The sequence below is a fragment of the Argentina anserina genome, chromosome 3 (genome assembly GCF_933775445.1).
Source record: "Argentina anserina chromosome 3, drPotAnse1.1, whole genome shotgun sequence".
Classification (NCBI taxonomy): Eukaryota; Viridiplantae; Streptophyta; class Magnoliopsida; order Rosales; family Rosaceae; genus Argentina; species Argentina anserina.
In genome coordinates, this window is record NC_065874.1 from 32702428 (window position 1) to 32725784 (window position 23357).

Sequence of the window (23357 nt, forward strand, 5' to 3'; positions counted from 1 at the left end):
TCCATACGGACCATACCAGACAGCTACGGCTTTATCTATCATCATGGGACCCTTGATTTTGAGCACTTAGGAGTTAGGATACCACTGTCCCCAACCTCCCTCCCTTCTATCATCGAAAAAACCTATCTCCATTCTTTTTTAATGCTCTCGGTGGTAAAAATTCACCGTGCTTTCCTATGTGCAAAATTGGTTTCTTTTGACTGCAATTTCAGTGTGCAGATTGCAAGAGCCAGAGAAGAAAATATTACAACTAACTAGTTTGATTACAGTGGTAACAAAACTGAGCTCCTTACAACAAAGGAGATTGCTTGTGACAAAAGTTTTGCACAGAGGAGCCATTACTTCATTATATCTTGCTCCTCATTCTTACTAGCTTTGCCAATGTCTCTTGAGCTGCCAAGGTTTGAGTGTGGTTATGACCCAGCATCACCGTCCTGATACTAATGCAAGTTCTGCACAGCTCTTCCCCGCTGTCAAAATGCCCGCCTCGTAGCAGCAATTTCGCTCTCGTCTCCAGCAATGTGGCCTTCAGCAGCGTCACGTCCTGCCACACGTACTCGTCCACTCTCTGGTTACTTTGTAGCTTGTTCTTCCAGCACAGTGAGCCGTGGCACCAATCTTGTATTTGGGAGACGAAAGACTTCTCTACCTCCTCTAGGACATTTGTGCACACCTTTAAGAGTTCCAATGCCGAGTTGCACCTGGAGAAGGTTGTGAAAGCCCTAATCGCGAGTGGGAGGGCAGTCTTTTTGATATACAGAACCATGTCGATTGCCTTGAGTTGGACTAGAGGAGGCTCAGATTTGAATCCAAAAACAAGGAATGCAGTAGCCCATAGATGGTCTAAGTTCACCAATGGATTACCAATTTTCCTAATGCCCTGAACTGTTGCCTTGGCAGCTACTAAACCTTCTTTTTTCTTTGTGTACACCTGAGTTATGGGATGAAACTGAATCCAATTTCCGAATGGCTTTTTTGCCGTACGCGCTAGGCCTAACTTGACAAGAAGAAGGGCCGAGTCTTCTTCAGTGTTCTTCCATGTCTGCGGTGTGAAGCAACCAAATGTGACACTCATGCAATTAGTCCACTTCCTGAGCCGGCTTTTTGTAGCAGGCATATTCTTAGCTGCAGTGGTAAGAAGAGTCAAGGAAATAGGCGTCGGGGCAAACCAGGCACCAACAAGAAGCATTCTCGAGGCAAGAACGTGTGCTTTCCCCCTCGATTCTTGCAACACATCAAAGCAAAAAGACAAGACTTTCATCAGGAAGCGATTGTTTTTGTAGTACTGCTCTTCAGTGATGCTTAAGAAAGGGCAAGGTGATCCCTCATCAAGTTGAATTTCGTTCATAGCTTCAAATAGAGCAGAAGGCTCAATAGCTAGTTCCGAGAGCAGTGACCCAACCAGCCACAAACCAAAGCTCAGCCTCCCTAGTTGCTTATCAAACTTCATTAGATACTCCAACTCCTCAGATGGATACTCTTTCATTTTTCTCCCTCTAATCAAAACCATTGCATCTGAAACCGGCAATGCCGGGAGCTGCATTGTGTCGAAATTCATTACCTTGGACAATCTACTAGTAATGATCACATGAGACCCTCCTGTGTTCCTTGGGATCAAGTCATGCAGATCCTTCCCTTCCCACCACTCCCTCTCATTCTCAAGATTATCAATCACAATCAAATAAGGCATGTCCCTAAATAACTCCCTCTTCACCCTCTTGAATGCCTCACACTCTTGCTCCTCAAAGTTGCGGATTCTCCCCCGATCCTTCTCCGGATCAGCACTCACATCCAATCCCAAATTCTGAGACAGATTCAATATGTTCTGCCTAAAATACCTAGCTTCACCCCCAATCCACAACACCATCCTATACCGCTGCGAATACCTGTAAGCAAACTCCAATGCAAGCTCAGTCTTCCCAATGCCAGGAACCCCATTTATGCAGATCACACTGCTCCCCAAGCTCTTGCAATTCCCACTTTTCGACTTCTTATGCTTCGACCTCTTGAAGGAACTTCTCCCCACAACAGGCTCAATCCAAGCCTCCAAATTAGGCTCTTTACATTTCCCAATCTCCAAATTAATGTACCTCCCTTTAGTAGTAACCACTTCACTCTCCTCATCAGCCAAACCTTCAGATTGTCCACTAGCTTCTCCTTTGACCACAGAGCATTCCTGCTCCATATAATCCCCACAAGAACCAAACAATGCCGTCTCGATTTCCATCATCTCCTTCTCTCTCCCAACAAAAAACCTGTTCCTCGGAAACGGAAGCTCATCAACAGACTCAATCTCACTCAATGACACACTCTTCCTCCCAAGCTTTCCCCTCAAAACCCCGGCGGCTTTCGACACAATGCTCCTCCAGTTACCCTCATTGGCCTCAAGCTTAAACTCACTACACTTCATCAAACCATCAATGGCCTCCTTACACTCCTTATCAATCAAATTGTAGTTCAACAGGCCCATGATCTCACCCGGCCCCGTGTCGAAAAACACGGGGAACAGATTCTTCTTCTGCGCAAAGAACCTGATCTCCTCCATGCTCAAATGGTTAAGCAAACTCGAACTAGTAACAACCACAACTCCATAAGTAACAGAACAGATGACTCTGTCAGCAATCTCCTGGCTTTGAGTGTCAGAGTACTTAGCCCTGTCAGCAACAAAACAAGCAATGCCCTGGAGTTCGAGCTCGGACTTAAGCCACTTGCAGAACCGAACTAGGTTCGGGTTTTGACCGTGGAAGCCAATGTAGACATCACAGCTTCTGAGCTTGGCGTTTGAGTTTCGAGCAGGGGAAACAGAGCCGCCTTTGGCGAAGGAAATCCGAGGGACAGGGAAGGAAAAAGAGATTCTTGGAGGGGCAGAAGAGTCAAACATGAGCTTCATTGGATCATTGTCTGAGTACTCATACTGGTCTGATGGGGGTGTGTATGAACTGCTTGGGATGTCATCAGAGTGAGTGTAGGAGATGGGTGGTGAAGGTTGTTGTTGTTGGTGGTGATGATGATGAGTAGGGTTTTCTTGGGGTTTTGGGCTTAGGACTCTGGGAGAGATATATGGGGATTGAAGAGCTGAGACAAATGCTGAGGAACATGGGGAGACTAGAGTAGGGGAGTATATAGGTGAGGATTGGATGTTTGGAGAAGGCAAGGAGCTGTCTTTACCTGTTGTTGTTGTTGTATTGGTTGTGGAAGTGTTTGAGGAGGTTTTGATGGTGAGGCCATTGGAGACCATTGTGTCTAGTTGAGGAGATTTTGATGCTTGTTCTTCATTCATGGTAGCTTTTTAGATCTATCTTGCTCGCTCTTGAGTAGTCAAGATTACTGCTTGTGTTTCTCTGCAATGTGTTGTTTGAACATTGTGAGCTTCAAAGTATCAGAATCAGCCTTTTGTTTAAGCTTGGAAAGATGCAATTAGAGGGGTGTGACTGTGGCAGAAGATTAATGCAACAGTAAACTCAGAACAGGAGAAATCTGCAGCCATTGATGTCCATCCTTGTGGGCCTCTGTCTCTTTGGGTCAGAGGAAGTTTATCCTGCAGATTTGACCAGGAGAGAGAAATCAAATGATGGTTCTTTTTCTTTCATGCATTTATATGCTTGTGAGAGCTGTGAAGAGCTGTGAAGGGCTGTGAACATTTCAATCATTTAAGTTCTTGCTCAGAAATAATGGAGAGGGATAAATAGCAGAATCAGAAGCAACATTTAATCAATATAACAGTCCAAACTAGTGCAACATTGAATCAAAAGAAATCATTCAACTTTCTTACCTTAGAGAAGAGGCTAAGATCAAATAAAGGGACAGGTCCTACTTTGCAGCAACACAAGAATCCTCAGAAGCCCACTCCTTGTGTTTCTCTTTCTATGTAATGAACAAGCTGTATAGCAGTATAGATATGGATGGAGGAATCTAATGTATTGTATTAATGTATATGGGTTGGATCTGTATGTGGGTTTTTTTGAATCATTAAACAATGGTGCTTAAAAAGAAGTTGCAGATGAGGGTTAAATGCATAGGATTACTATATTAACACTGCCCTAGTAATCTAATAATATGTTCTGGGATTTGCCAATTTATTTTTGTTTTATGTGCTTGACAGAGTAATCTCTCACTAATATTCCAATTTTTTAATGTAATGTGCATGGGGCTCTCTCATTTGATAGTCACAGAAGCCAAAGATTGGTCAGAAAGCACTTGGAGAAAAAGACATTGGGAGAGGAACCATAAGCTCAGAGCTTGTTGGTAATGGAGTTCATGGGTTTCAAATTGAACTGGGGTGGAAATAATAGTATATGATTTTCTTGCACCAAAAAAGAAAAAACTAAAAATGTGTTATTTTCCCAAAACCTATATAATTGGCAATGGCAGGGTTCTCTTCTCCCTGTGTGTGCAGTCGTCATCAGGCAGAGTTTGAATATATTTGTATGGGAAATTGGACCAAAGACCAGTCCAACTGTGGACTGAGGAGGAGGAGAGGACTGCCATTTCAAGTGAAATCTCTGTTAAATTTTCAGGTAAAGAGGATTCTCCAATGACCAGAACAGTTAATTTTCTGTATATCTCATCCATGGTAAAACTATTTGGCAAATGATTGAACTATGTAAATATAAACTTTTTACCTTCTTCAACACTTCCCTAGTCTAGCTGTACAAAAATGGGGTGTGCCTGATATGGTTGAATGTGCAGGAAACATTATCAATTAATCACTGAACTTCAGATAATCATATTAGTTACTAAACATTGTATTACATAGAGCAGTCTGTAAGTAAAGTCAGGGGCGGATCTTAGTGCAAAGTTAGGATACTCAAGCATTTTCAAGTCAAATAGAAAGATAAAAAAATTGATATTAATTTTTTTTAATTAGGGCTAGCATCTCATATTCTCTTCCAGACTCAATCTCTCCACTAACACCTACACATACACACACCCACACTCAATCTCCTCCACTCTCTCTCACACTCAATCCCTCCACCAACACCTACACATACACACACTCACACCCAATCTCCTCCCACGCTAAGCTCTCTAATCTCACACGGACCACCAATTTTTTTTTCTTTTTATCTCTTGTGTCTTCTTCTCCCATTTTTTTTCCATAAAATTAAATCTCTAACCCTAAAAACTAAAGCATAATTCTTAAATTAGAGTGATAAATTGCATTTGAGATCGGACTCACTCCACCATTCTATTAAGAAGTTATGTGCGGCCTCCACTCCTCTAGTGAGCACGGGATGTCATGATTGAATTGGAGATTTTCCCATTTGGGATTTCTGGCTTTCTACGTTTGTTTTTCATCTACCCTCGCTTACATATGTTTGGAGGTATTTTGATGTAGATAATGTAAAACAATCAGTTCAAAAGTGAATCACATAGTATTTTGAGTACATTGTCAAAAAACATTTTTTGCCCTGCGGCCAAATTTCAAATCCTCCATAAATTACAATTCTAAATCAAGCATCCTCTAAACACTCATTCAAGATCCGCCATTGTCCACCGGGCTGAATGATGGATTAGAAGTAGACATGTTTGGAGAAAATTTATATCTTATATAAAAGAAAGAAGAGAAACAGAATCACAATTTTTGATTAGGTTATTCTTAATTTTATTTGTTTGTTTATTTATATTTAAAATTTAGATTTTCATACGTACTGAATCACAAGTTATAAAAATATATTTGAGCTTCATAGGGAAAAAAGGGTCATCAGTGACTATTAGATTAGTCCCTCATTTAGTCTTTTGAACCAGTACAGTAGAATGGTCATGCTAATTACCCTATGAATCACACTAGTATTCTGCTTCTACCAAACTATGATTTATAAGTTGCTTACCAACACTAAATTTACTTATCTAGCACTCCTATTCCAGCAAAAACTTACTATATATGATTGGATGTATAGATTTATATCCCAACTAAGTCTGAATAGACTAATCGTTCTTGTACCATGTTAGACCTAGCTACCTTACACAACTATATAAATTATTCTAATTATATCGTGTGTTTCCTTCATTAATTGTTGCGGTGCTCAAATGCTTCTTTAAGGTTTGCCGTATCATCAATCATATTACTGCAGCTACCTAACTAGATATGTGGAACCAGATTGATATATAAACCCCCAGCTTGATGTAATCTGAGAGCATATATACTGTATGTGAAAACAACGTTACTGTATGATTGGATAGTGGATACTTTCACTTGGACGGATGCATGATATATTGGGCAAATCTGGAAGGCTGGAAAGGCTTTCTGAGACAGATAAATTGTCTCAACCAGAATCCTTTATCGCTAACAGTTTTCAATTCCCAGTCGATCTACTGAAAAAGCTTAATCTCTTTTCAATAGTTTAGTTTCTCTTTGCTTGGTCTTTGGCTTTTGAACATAGTTTCCCAGTACGACAATAAACTTCAAGAACCAATGAAAGTACTATATACTACGGGGCTTTTCGGGTAAGGAGATTCTTATCTTAACTTAAGGTACGGATTTTTATTTTTAACCAACTTTTCGATCGAGTTTTCACATCTCCACCGTCAAATATCTAGGCTATAACGTATAGATTATCTCCACAAAATTTCACCCGATTCCATCACCGTTAAGGTACTCATAACTTCGATTTTTTACTCAAAATATGAACGGTTCAGATTCAGCAAATTCAATACGTCAATTGGTTTTGATTAGTTTGATACTTTAACGATCATAAAATTGGCTGAAATTTTGTGGAGATGATCTATACATTATAAACTAGATATTGGACGGTAGAGATGTGAAAACTCGATTGAAAAGTTGATAAAAAATGAAAATCCGTACCTTAACTTAAAATACAGACCTCCGCACCTGAAAAGCTATGCTATATACTATATAGCTTTATATGAAAATGTGAGTTTGATTATTTGATTGTCTCATAATTAGACCCCAATAAAAGTAGCTAATAAGCCTGCTAGCTTGCTGAAGTGGGATTATTCAATCTACGATGCTTTTGCTCAAAGAGACGACTGAACAAGAACACCAAAATCTATATACTTCAAAAGTCAAATATTATCGGTAACATTCACGATATTATTTTCAAAATCTAAGCTTAAGTTTTGAATAGAACACGTACAATTGACACTGAAGAAGACCCATTATTAATTTATTATGCCATCAAATTTCATACCAAAATCTAAATTTGAAGGACTATATGAGATTATGGGCTAACCTAGCTAGGTAAGGAGAGAAGAAGAAGACAGTATCTAGGGCCTAGATTCTAGGCTGCATGTAATTAGGGAAATAATTATACATGTGTCGATGACACCCGATACTGGCGAGGAATGAAGTGAGCAAACATATATGACGGTATCACCAGACAAGTAATTTGGTATGAGAAAGAGCCGGCCATCGCCACCATTTCCAACTCTTTCATCAGAATTTACAAGTAATAACACCGACACAGTCGACACTACCTCTCGGCAATCGGTTAAGAGTAAAATTATACGAACCCAAATCTGCCTACAAAACTTGGAGATGATCGACCTCGAACTACCAAGCTCAACGAAGCTTCAATATGTATGTACTATTAAGTTTTCTAATTAATTATAAGCACCTCCTTGGGTCCTTACTACAACTTCATGGACACTGAGGCTCTCTCTGTTTTCTCTTTTTGAATGGAGACTGGCCATGGATATATAACATCAACTTACTCTTGTTCTGTGAAAGAGTACGTCGTGATTATTTTAGGGCATACACTTCCATGATGCAAGTGGAATTTCCCTACTAGCCAGTTGTTAATAGTAGTATTGCATGATGAGGTAATACTGCAGTCACCTCTAGAAGTTTCTTTTTTGTAATTTGTCATTGGAAGGAATCGAACCTACTCCACTCTCTCCTCGTTTAGATTAACCTCAACTTAATTGAACTCTACAGCTTCATAGATAAATTGGGAATCACCTCATTGCTTACAACTTAATTATACATTCATACAGCTCAGAATAAACAGATTTTGGTATGGACTAATCCACATAATTTGGAGTTCAAATGTCGGATATGCCAACATGTAGAGCACAATTGTGGTAGGCGTGTGTTTGGATCATGAGGGTTTTGTTTAGTTTGAATTGGACGAAACCAATTGATTTTGTTTTGGGTTACCGTTTGATTTGGGTTGTTACATTGGATTCGGTCCGAGCCGGTTTAGTTCACAGTACGACTGTACGATTTCAAGTCCCAAATAGACCTTAAACCGTACTTTGGAGTATGTTAAGAAAAAGAAAATGAGAGAACTAAAAAACAAAGACCTCGTCATATACAGATCAGAGCCAGCGGTGCCCAATGCGTTGTAGGCCATCCACCCCATGCATGTGGCTCTTCTCGTTCGTTTCCACGTTAACATCCCCCATTTATTTAATTCATTTATTTCTTTAAATCCAAATTATTACAACACCCGGAAAGAAAAAGAAAAGAAAAAATAATTAATCTGATCGATATAAAATCGGAAATCCGATCACAATATAGGGTTTCCAATGTCCTCCCAATTTGCCATCACCGACCTCAATAAATGAAGCTAATCCACAAACGGTACGTACCCTTTTCTCTTAATCACACCTCCGTTGATTCAATCAGTGAAAGATTTAATCTTTCTTTCATTTCGTGCTGTTTTTGATTGTTTTGTGGGTTTTTTGATTTAGTAGTGTTGAAAGATCAAATTTTTGATTTTGGGAATTTTGATATTTTTGGTATAGATTTTGGGGCCATGAGCTGGAATGATGGTTGCTCTTGTTCTCGATCTTGATCCAATTTGAATTGGGGAGTTTGTGTTTTAAGTGTGTTAATGGATTTGGGTAGTGAATCTGTGGATGATAATAATGTTGTGAAACCTGAACCGGTAGTGTCCCATGATGATGGGGATAGTGTTGAGGTTAGGAACAATGGGGCATGTGATAATGGGTTTGGAAATGGACCTGGGACTAGTGAGAATCATGTTGGCACTGCTCCCTCAGTAGTGGATTTGGCTCTTTCGGCCGGGAAGTCTCCGGTTGTAGGGTCGAATTCTGCTCCGAAAGGGCAGGGTTTGAGGAGGTGGAAGCGAATTCCGAGGCATGTGGGGAATGATGGGGGTGGGAGTTTGGTAGATGATTCTAGTAGGAAGAGGGGTATGTCTGGAAATGAGATTCCGGTTAAGGGTAGGAATACTCCGGTGGAGGTTGATCATAATAATAACAGTGAGGGGTCGGTTGGATCCGTGAATATGATGAGAAATGTGGGAGTTGGTGTTGGGTTTGGATATGGTGGTGGTAGTTCGGATTCTAGATATGTGGGCAGTCCTGTTTTTACTGCTTGTGCGGATTCTGAGAACAGTGAGGATCGCAGTAGCAAGTCTTCTACAGCTGCCAGTGTTCCGAAGGGAAAGTATGACGTGCCTTTAGCAGAGACTCAACCGAGGAGTAGGGCGAAGAATGCTAGCACAAAGGGTCGGAATAGTTCAGCTCAAAATGCTCAACAGGGAAGGGGACGGAGTGAGAGCAGTAAGAAGCATAGAGGAGACAGGGTCAAAATCAAGAAGGAGAACTCTCATTCCAGCATGGAATCTGACTCGAGAAGCTCCAACTTTGTCTTTGTGCAGGCTGCGGCTATGTCCAGTAACGGGAAGCAAAGTAGACGGTCAATGAGTCAGGAGGGAGAAAATAGTGATGAAGCTCATGCAAGTGACCAACAATTCAGTGAAGAAGTTCAAACTGGTTTTCGGAGAGAGAATGCGGCAGAAGTTGAAGATTTTTCACAAGATCTAGATGCCGACTTGTCTTGGCTAGGCAAGCTAGACAAGAAAAAGAAGCATGGGTCCTTTGCTGATATGGATGCTCTAGCTGAGTCTATGTTCAACTTTGAAACTGTACAAGACGCACTCCAGAAAGGTTAGTCCATTTTAAACTAGAAAATTTTTGTAAGGTAGTTCTGGTATTGCCACATTGCTTTTCTATTTGTATACATTGTTTTTGTGAAGTCCGTAAATCTTCTTTTTGCTGGCCTGGTGTTTATTAGTTCTCAATCTTGAAATGGTTTGATTTAGTCATTTCTGGATTATCAGGGCAAGGTAGAAATGATCTCATAAAATAGGACCCATTAGATGGCTGGATACCTCATTATGCAAAACTGTCACATTTTACAGGAATCCTGATCTCAATTAAACTTTTTGGTAATTTATGCTCCCTTGTAAGCTAGAAATCTTTCACGTTGTCGCATTTTTTTAACCATCTGTTTGTTTTGGAGGAAAAAGTGTTCCATAGTTTCTTACCTCATGGTTGACACATGTATTAATCATATTTCTCCTAGGGGTTGTTTATTTCCCCCTCCAAAAGTAGTCCCATAAGAAAAATAATTTTCCTTGAAATTCATAATTCTTTGATTGTTGGGTTATGGTTGGTTTTTCAAAGAAGTGATCATTCTCTTTCATTAAGTTAAATAGTATTTTTCATCCATATTAATTGTTTGTTTCCTGCAACAGCTACTGGCGACCTTTTTTTTCACTACTTTAAGAGGGGTAGACTAAGGCAAAGAATTTTAGGGAATTTTTCTGCTTTAGCTTTTGCTAATTGAATCATGTATACTCATGCAGAGGTTCAGAAATTTAGGGAGATTGGGAGAGAACCTATATCAAGAACTGATCATCCAGTGAAGTCTGTTGACCCTTCTTCAAGTGATCCGGAAAAATTTGAATCCAACTTATCTGATCAAGTGGGTTCTGAAAAGATTGGACGAGCTTTTTCTGATTCCTTGGAAGCACAGATATCAAGTTTGAAACATCATGTGAAACTTATGGAAGGCAAACTGGATGAGACTAGGGCTAGGCTTGTTGTGAAGGAGTCCAGGGTTGCTGAACTGGAAGATATTGTTAACGTTAGCAAGTCTTTTAAAGAAGAATCAGGTAGTAACATAGAGTTACAGGAGGAACAATATAGAGAGCTAGAGATTGAGGTTGAGGGCCTGTTTAGGCAAAAGATTGAAGCAGAGGTGGAGTTAATTGTAATAAAAGCAACAACAAAGAAGGTGAAAATCGCTGCAGGTGATCATATTACCCTCATTGAGGAGCAAGAAGCAGTGGCTGGAGAACAATCATGGATACTGAACAAGCTTGGGGAACAACAAATTAGGGCTGCAAAGCTAAAACAGCGAACAGAGGAATTGGGAAGAGGTGTTTTAGAGACAGAAGAGGTTCTCGCCATGCCGATGAAATTGTGTAAGGTTGGCTCATGTATTTTTGTCCAGTCGCTTTTGTTGGTCCTTGCCATCTGGTTTTTTTTGTTTCAGTCATCCCCTCCTCAAGGGGTGGCTGTACCCACCTGAGTCTCGTATTGCTTTTTTTTCTGTGTATTCTCAACCACTCTAGGCAGATATTAAGTTCTTTTCTGTATTATTATGAGAACATTTTTTTCCCTCATTCTTTTCTTTTTCCTTTCCTTTCCTTTGTAACATATAGTAATAATTCTCGATTTCTTATGGGAATGCTTTCATCTGGAAATTATAACCTTGATACAAAGCCATACTGTATTTATCTCCCCTTCGCTGAGTTCGTTTTGTAAACTAGTTGGCTAGTTCCTTGATCTACATTGAGTCATCTGTAACTTATGTTATATGACAATAGTATTTAGCTAAAGATGTGTTTACCCTTGCTGGTTTTGATTGACATTGAATCAACTGTAACTTATGGTGTTGATACGGTTCAAGTTATTTTATTTTCATTCTTGTTGCGGTTGTGTTGGATGTGTAGTGGAGTCCATCAAGGATAAGACTAATACTTTGCAGGCTACAAACCCCCATTTATGGCATGTGTTATTATCTCAAGACTTTCAACTCAAGCTGATCTTCCCAAATTTCTACCCGAGTTTACGAGCCCTTGAATGGATTAACATTCTTAGTTGAAAATTGACATTAGGCACCGCATCATAGAGCATGACAGCACAGTTTGAAATTTAATTATTAAACTATTAAGGTTCAACACTTAGCTCCCTCAGTACTTGATGCTCAATAAACTCTGGCCTACTCAAAACAGATTACAAATTGGTGCCTCTCTGGCAGCCAGCACCTCTCTTATCGAATTGAATAAACTGAATGACTTCTTGGAGAATTTCTTGTCCAAACTCTTCCTCCTGCAAAAGAACGGCCAGCATGAGTTGAGTTACCCAGTTATCACTTGTCACATATCAGTGTGTCTTCCTTTGTAAACATTGCATTCCACGAAGGCAAGTAATTTTGTAAGTAGCTTACATGGGAGGGAGAGGGTATACCTTGCACGCCCTTGATCATTAGTATTTGCAGTGTTTTAACTGCATGTGCTCAGAAACTAGCTCAAATCAATATTTGCTGCCACCTGAACAGCAGCAGTCTCCGCTAGCTATTGTGTTGTTTCAAACTTGTCCTCTGCAAACTTATCTCTTCTCGGTCTCTCATCTTTCTTCTTTTATAGATCTTCCTCCCTAAGTGAGATGTAGGATAAGAAGAACGAGAGACTCAATGATACAATGTCGTCAGTTGTCATTCCTATCCTGAATTAAGGAGTCCTCTCCCCGAGTCCATGGTCTCAATCTCGCTGCGAGTCTCTATAACTATTGATAAATAAGAAATACAAGAGTAGTTTTTACGAGAGGAGTGAATATGCTCAGGCCAAACCGAGTTACATTGACGATGTTTCGCAGTAAATGTGATGAATATATTTGCAAAAGTATGAGCTCCATTTCTGTGTTATTAGTATATATATAAGATAGTTACAGTAAATGTTCTGTATAAATGGGAAGATCAAAGCCAGCAGCCTTTGTTCATATATTGTTTGCGTGTGAAAGATTTGATACCATATATTGCTTCATGAAACATTTCATTGCTTGCCAAATTAATAACGATATCCCCAAACTAAAGCATGTTCATGCATAGCTCAAGCAAATTCGTTCAACATTCTTAATCAGGAGGAGCTTTGATATAGAGTCACACTGGATTAATTCGTTAATTGGTAATGAAATTAATCTCATGAGTCTATGCCCGCACACGAACTCTAATTCTGTATCCAAGAATTGGTCAAAGAATTTAATAGATGAGCATGCACATATATTGAATGTGTAATTGCCACATTAAACAAATACAATGCATGATAGAAAATTAGAAATCAAATTTTGTAAAAGCTTTTTTTGCGTAAATGAATCTCAGGCTGATAATAGATAGGTACTTTTAATATACATGGTGACACACTAACACATAAGCAAATAGAAAATGTTGTATCAAACTATCGATACATAAACCAAATGCTAATTTATTTTTGGGTATGTAAACCCTAGAGCAGCACTAGTGGAATCACAGGTCACATTAAGTTAGATATGAACGCAAACACAACCACATTCTGGACATAAATATCAGAATCAGAGAGCAGATGAAGTCAAGCAAACAAATTAAGAAACCTAAATGTATGTGAATCATCATATCCTAGTACCAAGTTCCTTAATAGGGTACATTGGTACTGGTTGGAAGTAAAGAAAATGGCGTGAGGAAGGTGATAATGTCTTTTAAACGTCAAATGATTTTGAACAGAGAAAGTTTGAGGTCACGAGAATTTGTTAATAAAACAGTTGAGAGATATATATGCAGCCTCCACCTACTCCCTTCTAATCACCATTTGAACAATTTCACAAGTAATAACCCTACAAAAATGATACCATAACTTTGTCACTTGACACATATCAAGTTATCATTAAAGTATATAAGCAATTTTACATGTAAACACAGTTGTTTTGACAGGAAAGACATTCCGCTGAATTTGCAGGGTTTATATCAAACTGATCTACACACACGATCGAACAATATTTATGCTAGTCAGATTAATCGAATAATATATATTTACATTAGTAAATTGTGTGAAATATATATTGTGTATGGATTGTTTTGAGAGTATGTACTTTTGTATTAGGTACATTTGATTTTGGCAATCATGTTATATGTACATTGCCTAATTAATCTTGACACGTTTTTTGTTGTCCTATTATTTTACCTGGTCATGAAGAAGAAATGACTTAAGCTTGGTGAGGCATTAACAAATAATTGTGTCTTTGTGCTTTGTGACCTGTTGTTTCTTCTTGTTTTGATATTGTAATTAAGGTAGATGATATAGAAGAAAGTTGACATCTCTTTCAGTTGTGTACACTAGGATTGGACCTTTTCAAGTTTTCATAACTCATACGTCGACCAACTTCCCAAGCTCTAACAAGTTGCTTAAAGGGACCAATTGGATTATTTATATATATATTTTTCCATCTTTATGGTTTGGTCTTTGGTAAAAACAAACAAGTAAACTGAACGATAGAAAAGGAATGATTCTTCCTAGTTTAAGCTGACATGTAAACGAGCTCTTGAGTCTTGACTTTGTTAGAAAAATGACACCCTGTGATGGACTTCCACTACATAGTGCTATGTTCTTAGTCTCGCATCTCCTATATGACAAATCAAACCAAATGGCAACAACTCACACGATATCTATACAAGTTGCTCGATCATGAGCCATGACTATAAAATCTCAAAGGGCTTTCCACACAAAAGAGAATATATGGTGCTGAAGCTTTTGGAATCAAACTAGCTAAGCAATCAAATGTAGAATCATGAACTATATCGAGGAAAATACTAGAGAAATTGAAATTCCAAAAGAAACCAATGTACATTCAGATTCTTTACATCATCATGATCCTAAAGTAAAACAGTATGACCTTCAAGATCTTTAAATCTATCACAGGACCATCCATGCTTTCCATGAAGAAATTTAACACAAAAGGACAAGGTACCCATTTGACCCTACATGAGCAAACAAGGAAGAGCATGCGTTTTAGAAAAGCCAACACTGCACTATCAAAAACACCAAAGATCGACTACTTCTACTCTAGCTCTAGTTCTAGCTAGCTGCCACTGAAAGAGCTTGATCAAGTGAATGACTAATTTAAGCAACTGAATTGCAAGAAGAAGTTGCATAACCAGCTCCAGAGTGGTCCATACCTTGTTCATACTCCATAGGTGGAGGCTCATTTAGGTCAATGTCGAGAGGGCCTTTGCGTCCGGTCTGGCTCGATTGAGCTTGATCCTTTGGACCGGGCCAGTGAGATCTCTTGTGACCCCCCAATGCTTGACCTGTTGGAAAGGTTCTGTGGCAGATTCCGCATTGGTGATTTTCAGAATGATCATGGTCAACTCGGATGGCTGTGTTAGTGAGATTAGCATTGTCATTGTTCGTGTCTTCAGAACCAGATTGATGATGATCATGTTCCACAGAGTGTTGTGTATTGTTGTTCTTGGGCTTGTTGTGGCTCGACATATGTCCTCCCAATGCTTGGTGGCTTGGGAATGACTTGTTGCAAAGACTGCAAGTATAAACCTTGTGATAATGGCTCTGATGTTGGTGATCTTGAGCTACAACAACTCCTCCTTCCAAGTCTTCCAATTTCATCCTCCTTCTCTTCTTCCTATTCATCATGTTTGCAAGCACAATGCTTTCGGAGTTTTCACTATCTGATAACTCCTCTTCACTGTCCTCTTTCAAGTTCAATCCCAACTGCAACTGATTCCTGGACTTCCCTAGACCAAAACCACTTACCATATCTCCATCCTCCTCAATTTCAAGTATATGCTTCCTCTTCTGCTTGGCTAGACCCAGATAGTCAATTACCTTTCTGTCCTTCACATCGTGTTCTAGTTTCATGGTCATGAAATTGCTGTTCGTGGCCTCCTCAGTTCCTTTTGGATTGGCTTGAGCTAACATCATCAAATCATGGACAGCTTCACTCATATCATCATCATCATCATCAACATCATCAGCATCATTATCACCACAATCCTCATCACTCTCAGAGTTGGTGTCAGATAAACTAGTACCTTTCCTACCTCGTTTTGCAGTTTGAGACCAGCTAGGCACAATCTTAAACAGATCACGATCGCGGACCTTTTTTGGATAAGGCCCGAACCTGATTCGAGCTGTCCCAGCAGAATCAATCTGCTGATCCTCAGCTGCCTTGTGATTATTCTGAGGCAAAGCATCAGATAAAGTTGAGGTGGAGCTGTTCTTGGCGGAATGAGGAGGCTCAATCCCCCTATAAGGCCTATCCGGGTGTGACCTCATGTGTCCATAGAGAGATTTCTTTGACGGGAAAATCTTACCGCATTCTATGCAAACTGGTTCACCACTGGAATCAGTAGCACTAGGACTGAATTCAGTGGCACTGTTCTTCACCATCACCAGCTTCGGAGATTTCCAAGAGCTCTTGATCACTCCCTTGCTCTCTTGGACATGCATTCTCTTGTGACCTCCAAGAGCTTTCCCGGACTCAAAACCTTTCTGGCAGATATCACAGATTTTAGGGTATTGAGGAGCAGGTTTTTCAGGTTTACGATTACCTCCTTCTGAAAAAGGTTCGACCTTAGCCATCTTGAGCTTGATCAGTAGTCCTCCTCCATTGCTGTTGCTCTCATTGACCTCAGCGTTAGTGATCTCTTGGTGCTTCATGTCCGTTTGGGGAATATACAAAACAAAACCAGCTCAGAGAAAACACACAAGATCCAGTTCTATGTGTTGTGTTTCTGTGTTGAAGTGGGATTTGTGAACCGGTGGGCTGGAGTAAAAGATGGAATGTAGCCCTAATTTAAGAGATAGAGATAATATAACGTAGCTTGGCTAGGAAGCAAATCCACTTAACTTGATCTTTGGGAAAATTTTCTTCCTAAAAATCCTCCTTTCGTTCCTAAAATCAAGATGCAGTCAGAAAGGCAATAAAAACATAAGAGATTCTCTACATCTTAGCTAAGCAAAATTGATGAGCTAGCCTGATCGATCAAAGCTTGAATGGAACAGTAACCCAGAACAGAAACAAAGCAAAAAACTTAGAGGGAGATAAAGAGAGAAGGATAAAAGTAACAGATGATGGAGGCCTTCCGAATTCAGCAGTTGAGTTTTATATAACTGCTCTTTGTTTTAATTTGTGAAGAGAGTTTCAGGTTTGTGGGAATTTGACCAGTGACTACTCTCCTCCAATTCTGTTCTTTTAGAATCTTCAACTCTCATAAATATTAATTCTAAAAAAAATTCATAAATAATACCAAAACAAAAACCCCCCACTCTATTTTATTTCCTTTTATGAGAATTTAAATTGAGCTGAAAATTAAACAAGCTAGAGGGAGTGTCGGTACTTTGTTAGCGTCAAGTTGAGGTTGAGGTTAACTTTGTCACCCTCCCACACTCCCCACTAGGAGACTATTTAGGACTACATGCATTACTTCATAGTTCACACCAAAACCCTAGATAGGGTTTACCTCTATTTTTCTTTGAATTCCACCTCAAATATTTTGATTTCTCAATATTGAGCTTTCAAATCGTATGATGTAATGTTTAGACCAATCATGTAAATTCTCTGTTTTATGTTTTTATTGGTTAGTGATTGATACTAACTTTTCTCTCAGTCATTAAGATAAAATCGCTTTAGGATCCCATCATGCTCTATAAATGGGAGGAAACCCTGCCGTATGAAAACTCTTGGGTTTTATAGTGTGTGCCTATCTCTTAATGATTCTCTGGTGGAGTGGAAAATCTCTTAACTTCTCTTAAAGACTATTGATAGATATGTGTTTATTAATCATTATTATCTTCCTTTATATTTCATTTATGTGAATTTCATATTCACACCATGACACTTTTACCATTCACCACACCTACGCCACGATCACCACATGCTTGAATTCTATGGTAGATAATCAAATCGAGTAAGACTCAGTAGATTTATTTTGAGTGAAGGAAGTTACTTGATCAAAAATACATTGAGAATTCGTGTGGATCAGAGGCATGGTGTTATAGCAGCTAGCACGTCTAGCAGTATCCTTGTGAATTACGCTATTTGTATTGAAAAAATGCATCTGTTGTAAACATAATTATTAGTGTGGTTATCCACATAATAGTTTAGGACATTTTCACTAGTGTGTATTAATGTAACACCAATGATGTTTGTGAGTACCATACAAGCTTCTTAACTTGTGAGTACTAAGCAAGTTTACTTGTGTGTGTTCACCAAGTAACTATGAGTGCTCACCAAGTCTTGTATCCCTATATAAAGGGACTAATAAAGAATGAAACTACACACCTCTCTTTCCCCCATCTATTCTTCTATTCATGCTCTCTACTATCTAGCAAGCAAGTTAACTCATTTTATAACATGTTATTAGCACAATGGTCTTTCATACAAACTCCCGGAGATTCAAGAGTCATATATCGTACAACTTCAATTCGGGTAATACCTTTATGTTAGACTTTAACTTGCTTATTCTTTTTGTATGAATATTATCTAATATTGCTTATGTCATTCCATGAGGATATGTAAAAATTCAAATAATGGATTCTGATGCACAATATTCTAGTGTGAGTGGACATCAATATTCATGTCATTCAAGGCATTTCACTAGCCACATATAGCGATGGAGTACGTATCACCGCACGTTATTTCTTTAATATTTTTCACAAGTTTATATATGGTAATAACCAAATCATACATATGTATGCTTGGATTCGTTTATTGGGTATCATGCTATGTACATGGTAAATATGGACTTAAAAGTTCAAAATTGGTCTACCTCAAGCACGAAGTTTCGAGTAGTAAGCGTTTGAACCTCAAGTTCAACCATCAATATTTAGAACCTCATGTTCTGATAATAAAGTCTCAAACCTAATGCTTCGAGCTCATAGCTCATCCATGATCCATTGTTCCAATAGATATGTCAACCTCGAAACCGCAGTTTTCGAGCGAAGTACTCCCTCATGGAGCTTAAATTATTTCAATATCAAGAACCATAGTTCTGACATTCATAGATTATGACATATCTCTTCTCCTTTATATAGGAGACTACAAATTTGAAAAATAAGAACAATGTGAAATATCGATTCACTACTTCCAATACTTACAGCCCAAGGCATATATTGGAAAAAATTGGTTGTCATCTCATCTGATTTGTAATACGCAACCACTAAGTCAATTAAGGCATACCATATTATGAACCACATATTCACCGATCAACCAATACTTATGCTTTGGTGCATGATCATTTTGGTCACCCCACATCCATCATGGTGTGTATGATTATTACAAATTTCAATGGACATTCATTGTTGAATGTGAATATTACTATGCCAAGCAACGATCCTTATAAAACATGCTCACAAGGAAGTTGACAATGACGTCATCTTTACAAAAGAATGAAAAAATTACTTGAATCCCTATTAATTTCACAAGTATGTAAGGGGGCATTTGTGAGCCAATATACAACCATCTTGTATGTCATTTCAGAATGTTATGGTCTTAATTGATTCTACAACAAGATGGTCACATATAAATACCATAATTTGGGACCTCAGTTCCAATTTATAGACTTAAACCACAAGTTGCGAGTATATTTATATGATGAAAACATCATGTTTCCCTATTGTAAGAGGATTAGAAACTCCTTGACATGGAAGCGGGCGTGTAGTCCCATATACACTGAATAACAACATGTAAACATGAAGTTCACCCCACATGCAGCTTCTAATTATGTAGACTCGGACCTATAGTCTTGAGTAAATCTAGAATGAATAATTCTAGTATGTGTCAGCCTCAAACCTAAAAACAATTCGAGGGTGAGTTGCTTCCAACATGAGATTATATAAAGAACCTCAGTTCTAAATTCAAACATATCTCATCTATGGAAATGTTATCTCAACAACATAATGCGATCATGCTTTTGGTCATTAAAACTCTATATTAATGACAACAATCTCAAATGCTACATATTTGATTTACCAATGACTTTGCACAAGTTCATCTAGTGGAGTATAGTTGCATTACGCACCTACATATAATACATGTATTAGAAGAGTTTACCATCTTTAATGGGTTGTACATGATACAACCATAACGCCAAGTTTTACATGGCTAAATCATAACCACCACAAGTGGATTAGAAAAATGGCAAATGTAAAGACCATACAGATAGTGCCCTAAAATCTTGGAAATGATTTTCACACATGTGATGGAATCAAGAATTGTGGGCATATGCATATTTCGCACTCCATACTATAGAGGGTTTTAATCAATACACTTTCAAAAAGAAGTGATTGATAATAGCATTAAGATGCTATGATTAGTTTTTATATCTCACTGTTACATGTTAAGAGTTTGCCTTTATTTTGGGTATGATCTGTAAAGATCCTAAGTAGCTCTCTATATTTATTTATACCTAGAGTAAAATTGTATCCTAGATCCTACATATCTTGGTGGATGACTCTAGAAGAACATATATTTATGTTACCAAAATGAAAGATATTTATATGGGAAGTACCTTAGTATTAAAGTGTGTGATGGGTAAACATTCACCCTCTCATTTGGATTATATTATTACACAACAATGCAAGACATATATGGTTATGAACTAGAAGTCCACCAAGCCTAATGCATTGATATGCATGACTAAATTGGTCATCATGTGTGTAATATTACCAACAAACTCTAATACGATTCATTGTTGAGTTTGCGATTGTCGAGTTCTAACACTATAGTGTTAAGTAATAGCTAGTTACTGAGAAATTTTCTCATGAGGAACTTCATCAAGGAATAGAGCATTATTGTACATATGATTTGTCACTTTAAGACAATAGTCTTGCCGTTAGGGGAGGAAATAACGCTTATAATAAACGGCGTGAATTAATTGTGTCTCATATAGTCATATATATGCTCAGCCGCTTACCTGAAGTACGATGGGTATCTCACATTGAGAAAAATTATTATTAATGTGTGAGCATGAATTAGTAAATTCATCATATCTCAAATCAAGCCTCATACATCATGTACGAAGGGTTTGTTAATCAATAATTGTGAAGTAAATTAGTTCACAAGTGACAAGATCATGTGCTAATTACATTCCTCATGATCAAACTAAAGTTCCTTAACGCACGAAAAAGAATGTGCAAGCAGTCCAGACCACACTCAAATTGTAAAAGACGTGTTGGTCCATGTGACATGGTACTCCACATGAGATTGTCATACATAAAATGTTAGCGCTGCTATAGAGGCTATAAATACAAAGCTGGTAAAAACAGTTATAGATGATGTCATGATTGTATATTTCATCTAATATGTCAATCACCTTAGCGTAACATAACTATAGGTTACAGTTTTCCAGAGTTTCAACTCTTATGAAATGGAGGTCATAAAACCCTATATATATATTACTCTAACGCTCCACATGAGGTTATGAGTAAATGATCCACATTCTCAAATAAGTTCATCCATATGATATGATTGTCCTAGAAGAGAGACAAGTCTACTAAAGAAAGGATGAAAACCACTTAATAGACATGAGTACCCAATATTAATAAGCTATATGGATAGCTAGTGTGCGCTTATGAGAATAGTGGGATTACATAATTGATGATAATTGATGATCGATATAATTTATGCTAGCTAAAAAATCATCAAGGGCTATGATGACATTAAATCACGTTCTCATACAAATGTTGCATGATTATTGGCCAACTGAAAAATGACATTTCCACACTAAATGAAATATTTTCTTAACCTAGAAGATTAACGATGGTGTTGTAGATAATGCGAGATAACTTCGTTCATTATGACACATGGTTTCTCAAATAAGATAAGGGTTACGATTATCAATTTAATCTCCTCTTACGCATATAACTATATTTGTATCAGTATCATGCCACGACATGATGTATTATGGAGATTTCATATACCCTAACGCTTTTGTGCCAATATCCATTAAAGGCAAGGAATGCTTGAACTGTATCGCATGACACGATTACTCATAGATATAAAAGCAATAACTACCTCTAAAGGTGCCATAAAACGTATATGTTAATGGCCTAATGCTAATCTCTGAAGAACTTAAAATGACCAAAAGTAGTCTATAAAGAATTCAGAGAGTCATAATCTCAATGACGTCATGGCAACATTTACCTTAAGTTGCCTTACTGAGTACTTAAATGAAATCTTCCAAATTCTCGAAAAATTGTTGCAACATACCCTATCAAGTTAAGGGTGCATTAGAGCTCCTGAAGAAGCCTCATATTGCTTAGTTTCATACATTCATGTGAATGGCTTGTTTAGCCACATATATCCTTTTATGTATCATGCATACTTACAAAGGTAAAATTTATCAATATGCATATCATGGTTATTTAAGAAACCAAGAGCATATGTATTTATCATTGCTTGTTTTTATGCAATAAAGGCTTTAGATAGCCTAGTATCTCTTGTGTTGCTCTAACCTTACATGTATGAAAATAAGTGATAAGCACTTATATGCAACAAACAAGTGAGTCAGATCAAAACTGCCAAACGTGACGATTTTGCATCCTCTGTGGCTCAAGTAAACCATTCGGTGAGAAACGTCAAAGCCACCATACATGAAGGTTTTGTATTCTCCATGACTCAAGTTAAAGGAGAAAGCTCAGACCCTCCAAATCAAGTCCAAATATACATAATTGGAAGATAATGTCGAATTAATGTGCTTCATCAACAAAGTTTGCAATCATCAGGGGGAGCATTCAACCATGCTCAATGGACATATGTGCGTTGCACTCTTTTTCTCCTTCGACCATGGTTGTTTTTCTCATTGGTTTTATTACCTGACAAGGTTTTTAATGAAGCAACATTAAGTGCATCCAACACCAAACTATTTGGTGGATATCCAAGGGGGAGTGTTGTAAATATAATTATTAGTGTGGCTATCCACATAATAGTTTAGAACATTTTTACTAGTATAATATAACACCAATGAATAATGTTCTAAAAATCCCCGCCTAGGACCGCCTAGGCGCTCGGAGACCCTTGGCCACCTCAATTTTGGGCCGATTAATCCCCGATTAATCCTCTGGGCGCTGGTTTTTAGTTGTCCTCCCGATTAACGCCTAGCGTTTTTTAGAACCTTGGCAATGATGCTTGTGAGTGTCATTACTAAGCATGTTTACTTGTGTGTATTCACCGAGTTACTTGTGAGTGATCATCAAGCAATTGTGGATGATCACCAAGTAACTAGGAGTGGTCACCAAGTCTTGTATCCCTATATAAAGGGACTAGTAAAGAATGAAACTACACACCTCTCTTTCCCCATCTATTTTTCTATCAATCTATCTTCATGCTCTCTACTATCTAGCAAGCAAGTTAACTCATTTTATAACAACATCAACGATTGTTGGAGTGTACTTCTTATAGGGTAACTTTCCTATGATAAATTTCATTTGCTAAAAAGAAAAAAAAATTACACAGATATAAGTTGTTCTATTAGAATGCATCAACGATTATCATGAATAAAAATATTCGAAGCCCATGCATTCATATAA

At 38.1% G+C, this 23357-nt stretch overlaps 3 protein-coding genes across 3 annotated transcripts; 1 reads left to right on the plus strand and 2 right to left on the minus strand.

Annotated features, from left to right (window-relative positions):
- Nucleotides 1–289: 289 nt before the first annotated feature.
- On the minus strand, nt 290–3847 carry LOC126788385 (uncharacterized). Its single transcript, XM_050514372.1, has 2 exons — nt 3773–3847; nt 290–3538 (listed from the first exon to the last, which is right to left on the minus strand). Exon 2 carries the CDS (start codon nt 3278–3280, stop codon nt 347–349), a length of 2934 nt encoding a protein of 977 aa, XP_050370329.1. The 5' UTR covers nt 3281–3538; nt 3773–3847; the 3' UTR covers nt 290–346.
- Nucleotides 3848–8421: 4574 nt separating this feature from the next.
- Nucleotides 8422–11632, plus strand: LOC126786380 (WPP domain-interacting protein 2-like). The gene is made up of 3 exons (XM_050512191.1): nt 8422–8545; nt 8710–9879; nt 10581–11632. The coding sequence occupies exons 2-3, from the start codon at nt 8799–8801 to the stop codon at nt 11306–11308; spliced, it is 1809 nt and encodes a 602-aa protein (XP_050368148.1). The 5' UTR covers nt 8422–8545; nt 8710–8798; the 3' UTR covers nt 11309–11632.
- Nucleotides 11633–14930: 3298 nt separating this feature from the next.
- LOC126787528 (uncharacterized) lies at nt 14931–16487 on the minus strand. The gene has a single exon (XM_050513395.1). The coding sequence runs from the start codon at nt 16485–16487 to the stop codon at nt 14931–14933; it is 1557 nt and encodes a 518-aa protein (XP_050369352.1).
- Between the last annotated feature and the right edge of the window lie 6870 nt (nt 16488–23357).

Excerpts from the sequence above, each read along its gene's own strand:
- LOC126788385 (XM_050514372.1), bottom strand. The coding sequence starts at position 3,280 with ATGAATGAAGAACAAGCATCAAAATCTCCTCAACTAGACACAATGGTC.
- LOC126786380 (XM_050512191.1), top strand. The coding sequence starts at position 8,799 with ATGGATTTGGGTAGTGAATCTGTGGATGATAATAATGTTGTGAAACCT. Across the intron at positions 9,880-10,580 it reads ACAAGACGCACTCCAGAAAG|AGGTTCAGAAATTTAGGGAG; the intron begins GTTAGTCCATTT and ends ATACTCATGCAG.
- LOC126787528 (XM_050513395.1), bottom strand. The coding sequence starts at position 16,487 with ATGAAGCACCAAGAGATCACTAACGCTGAGGTCAATGAGAGCAACAGC.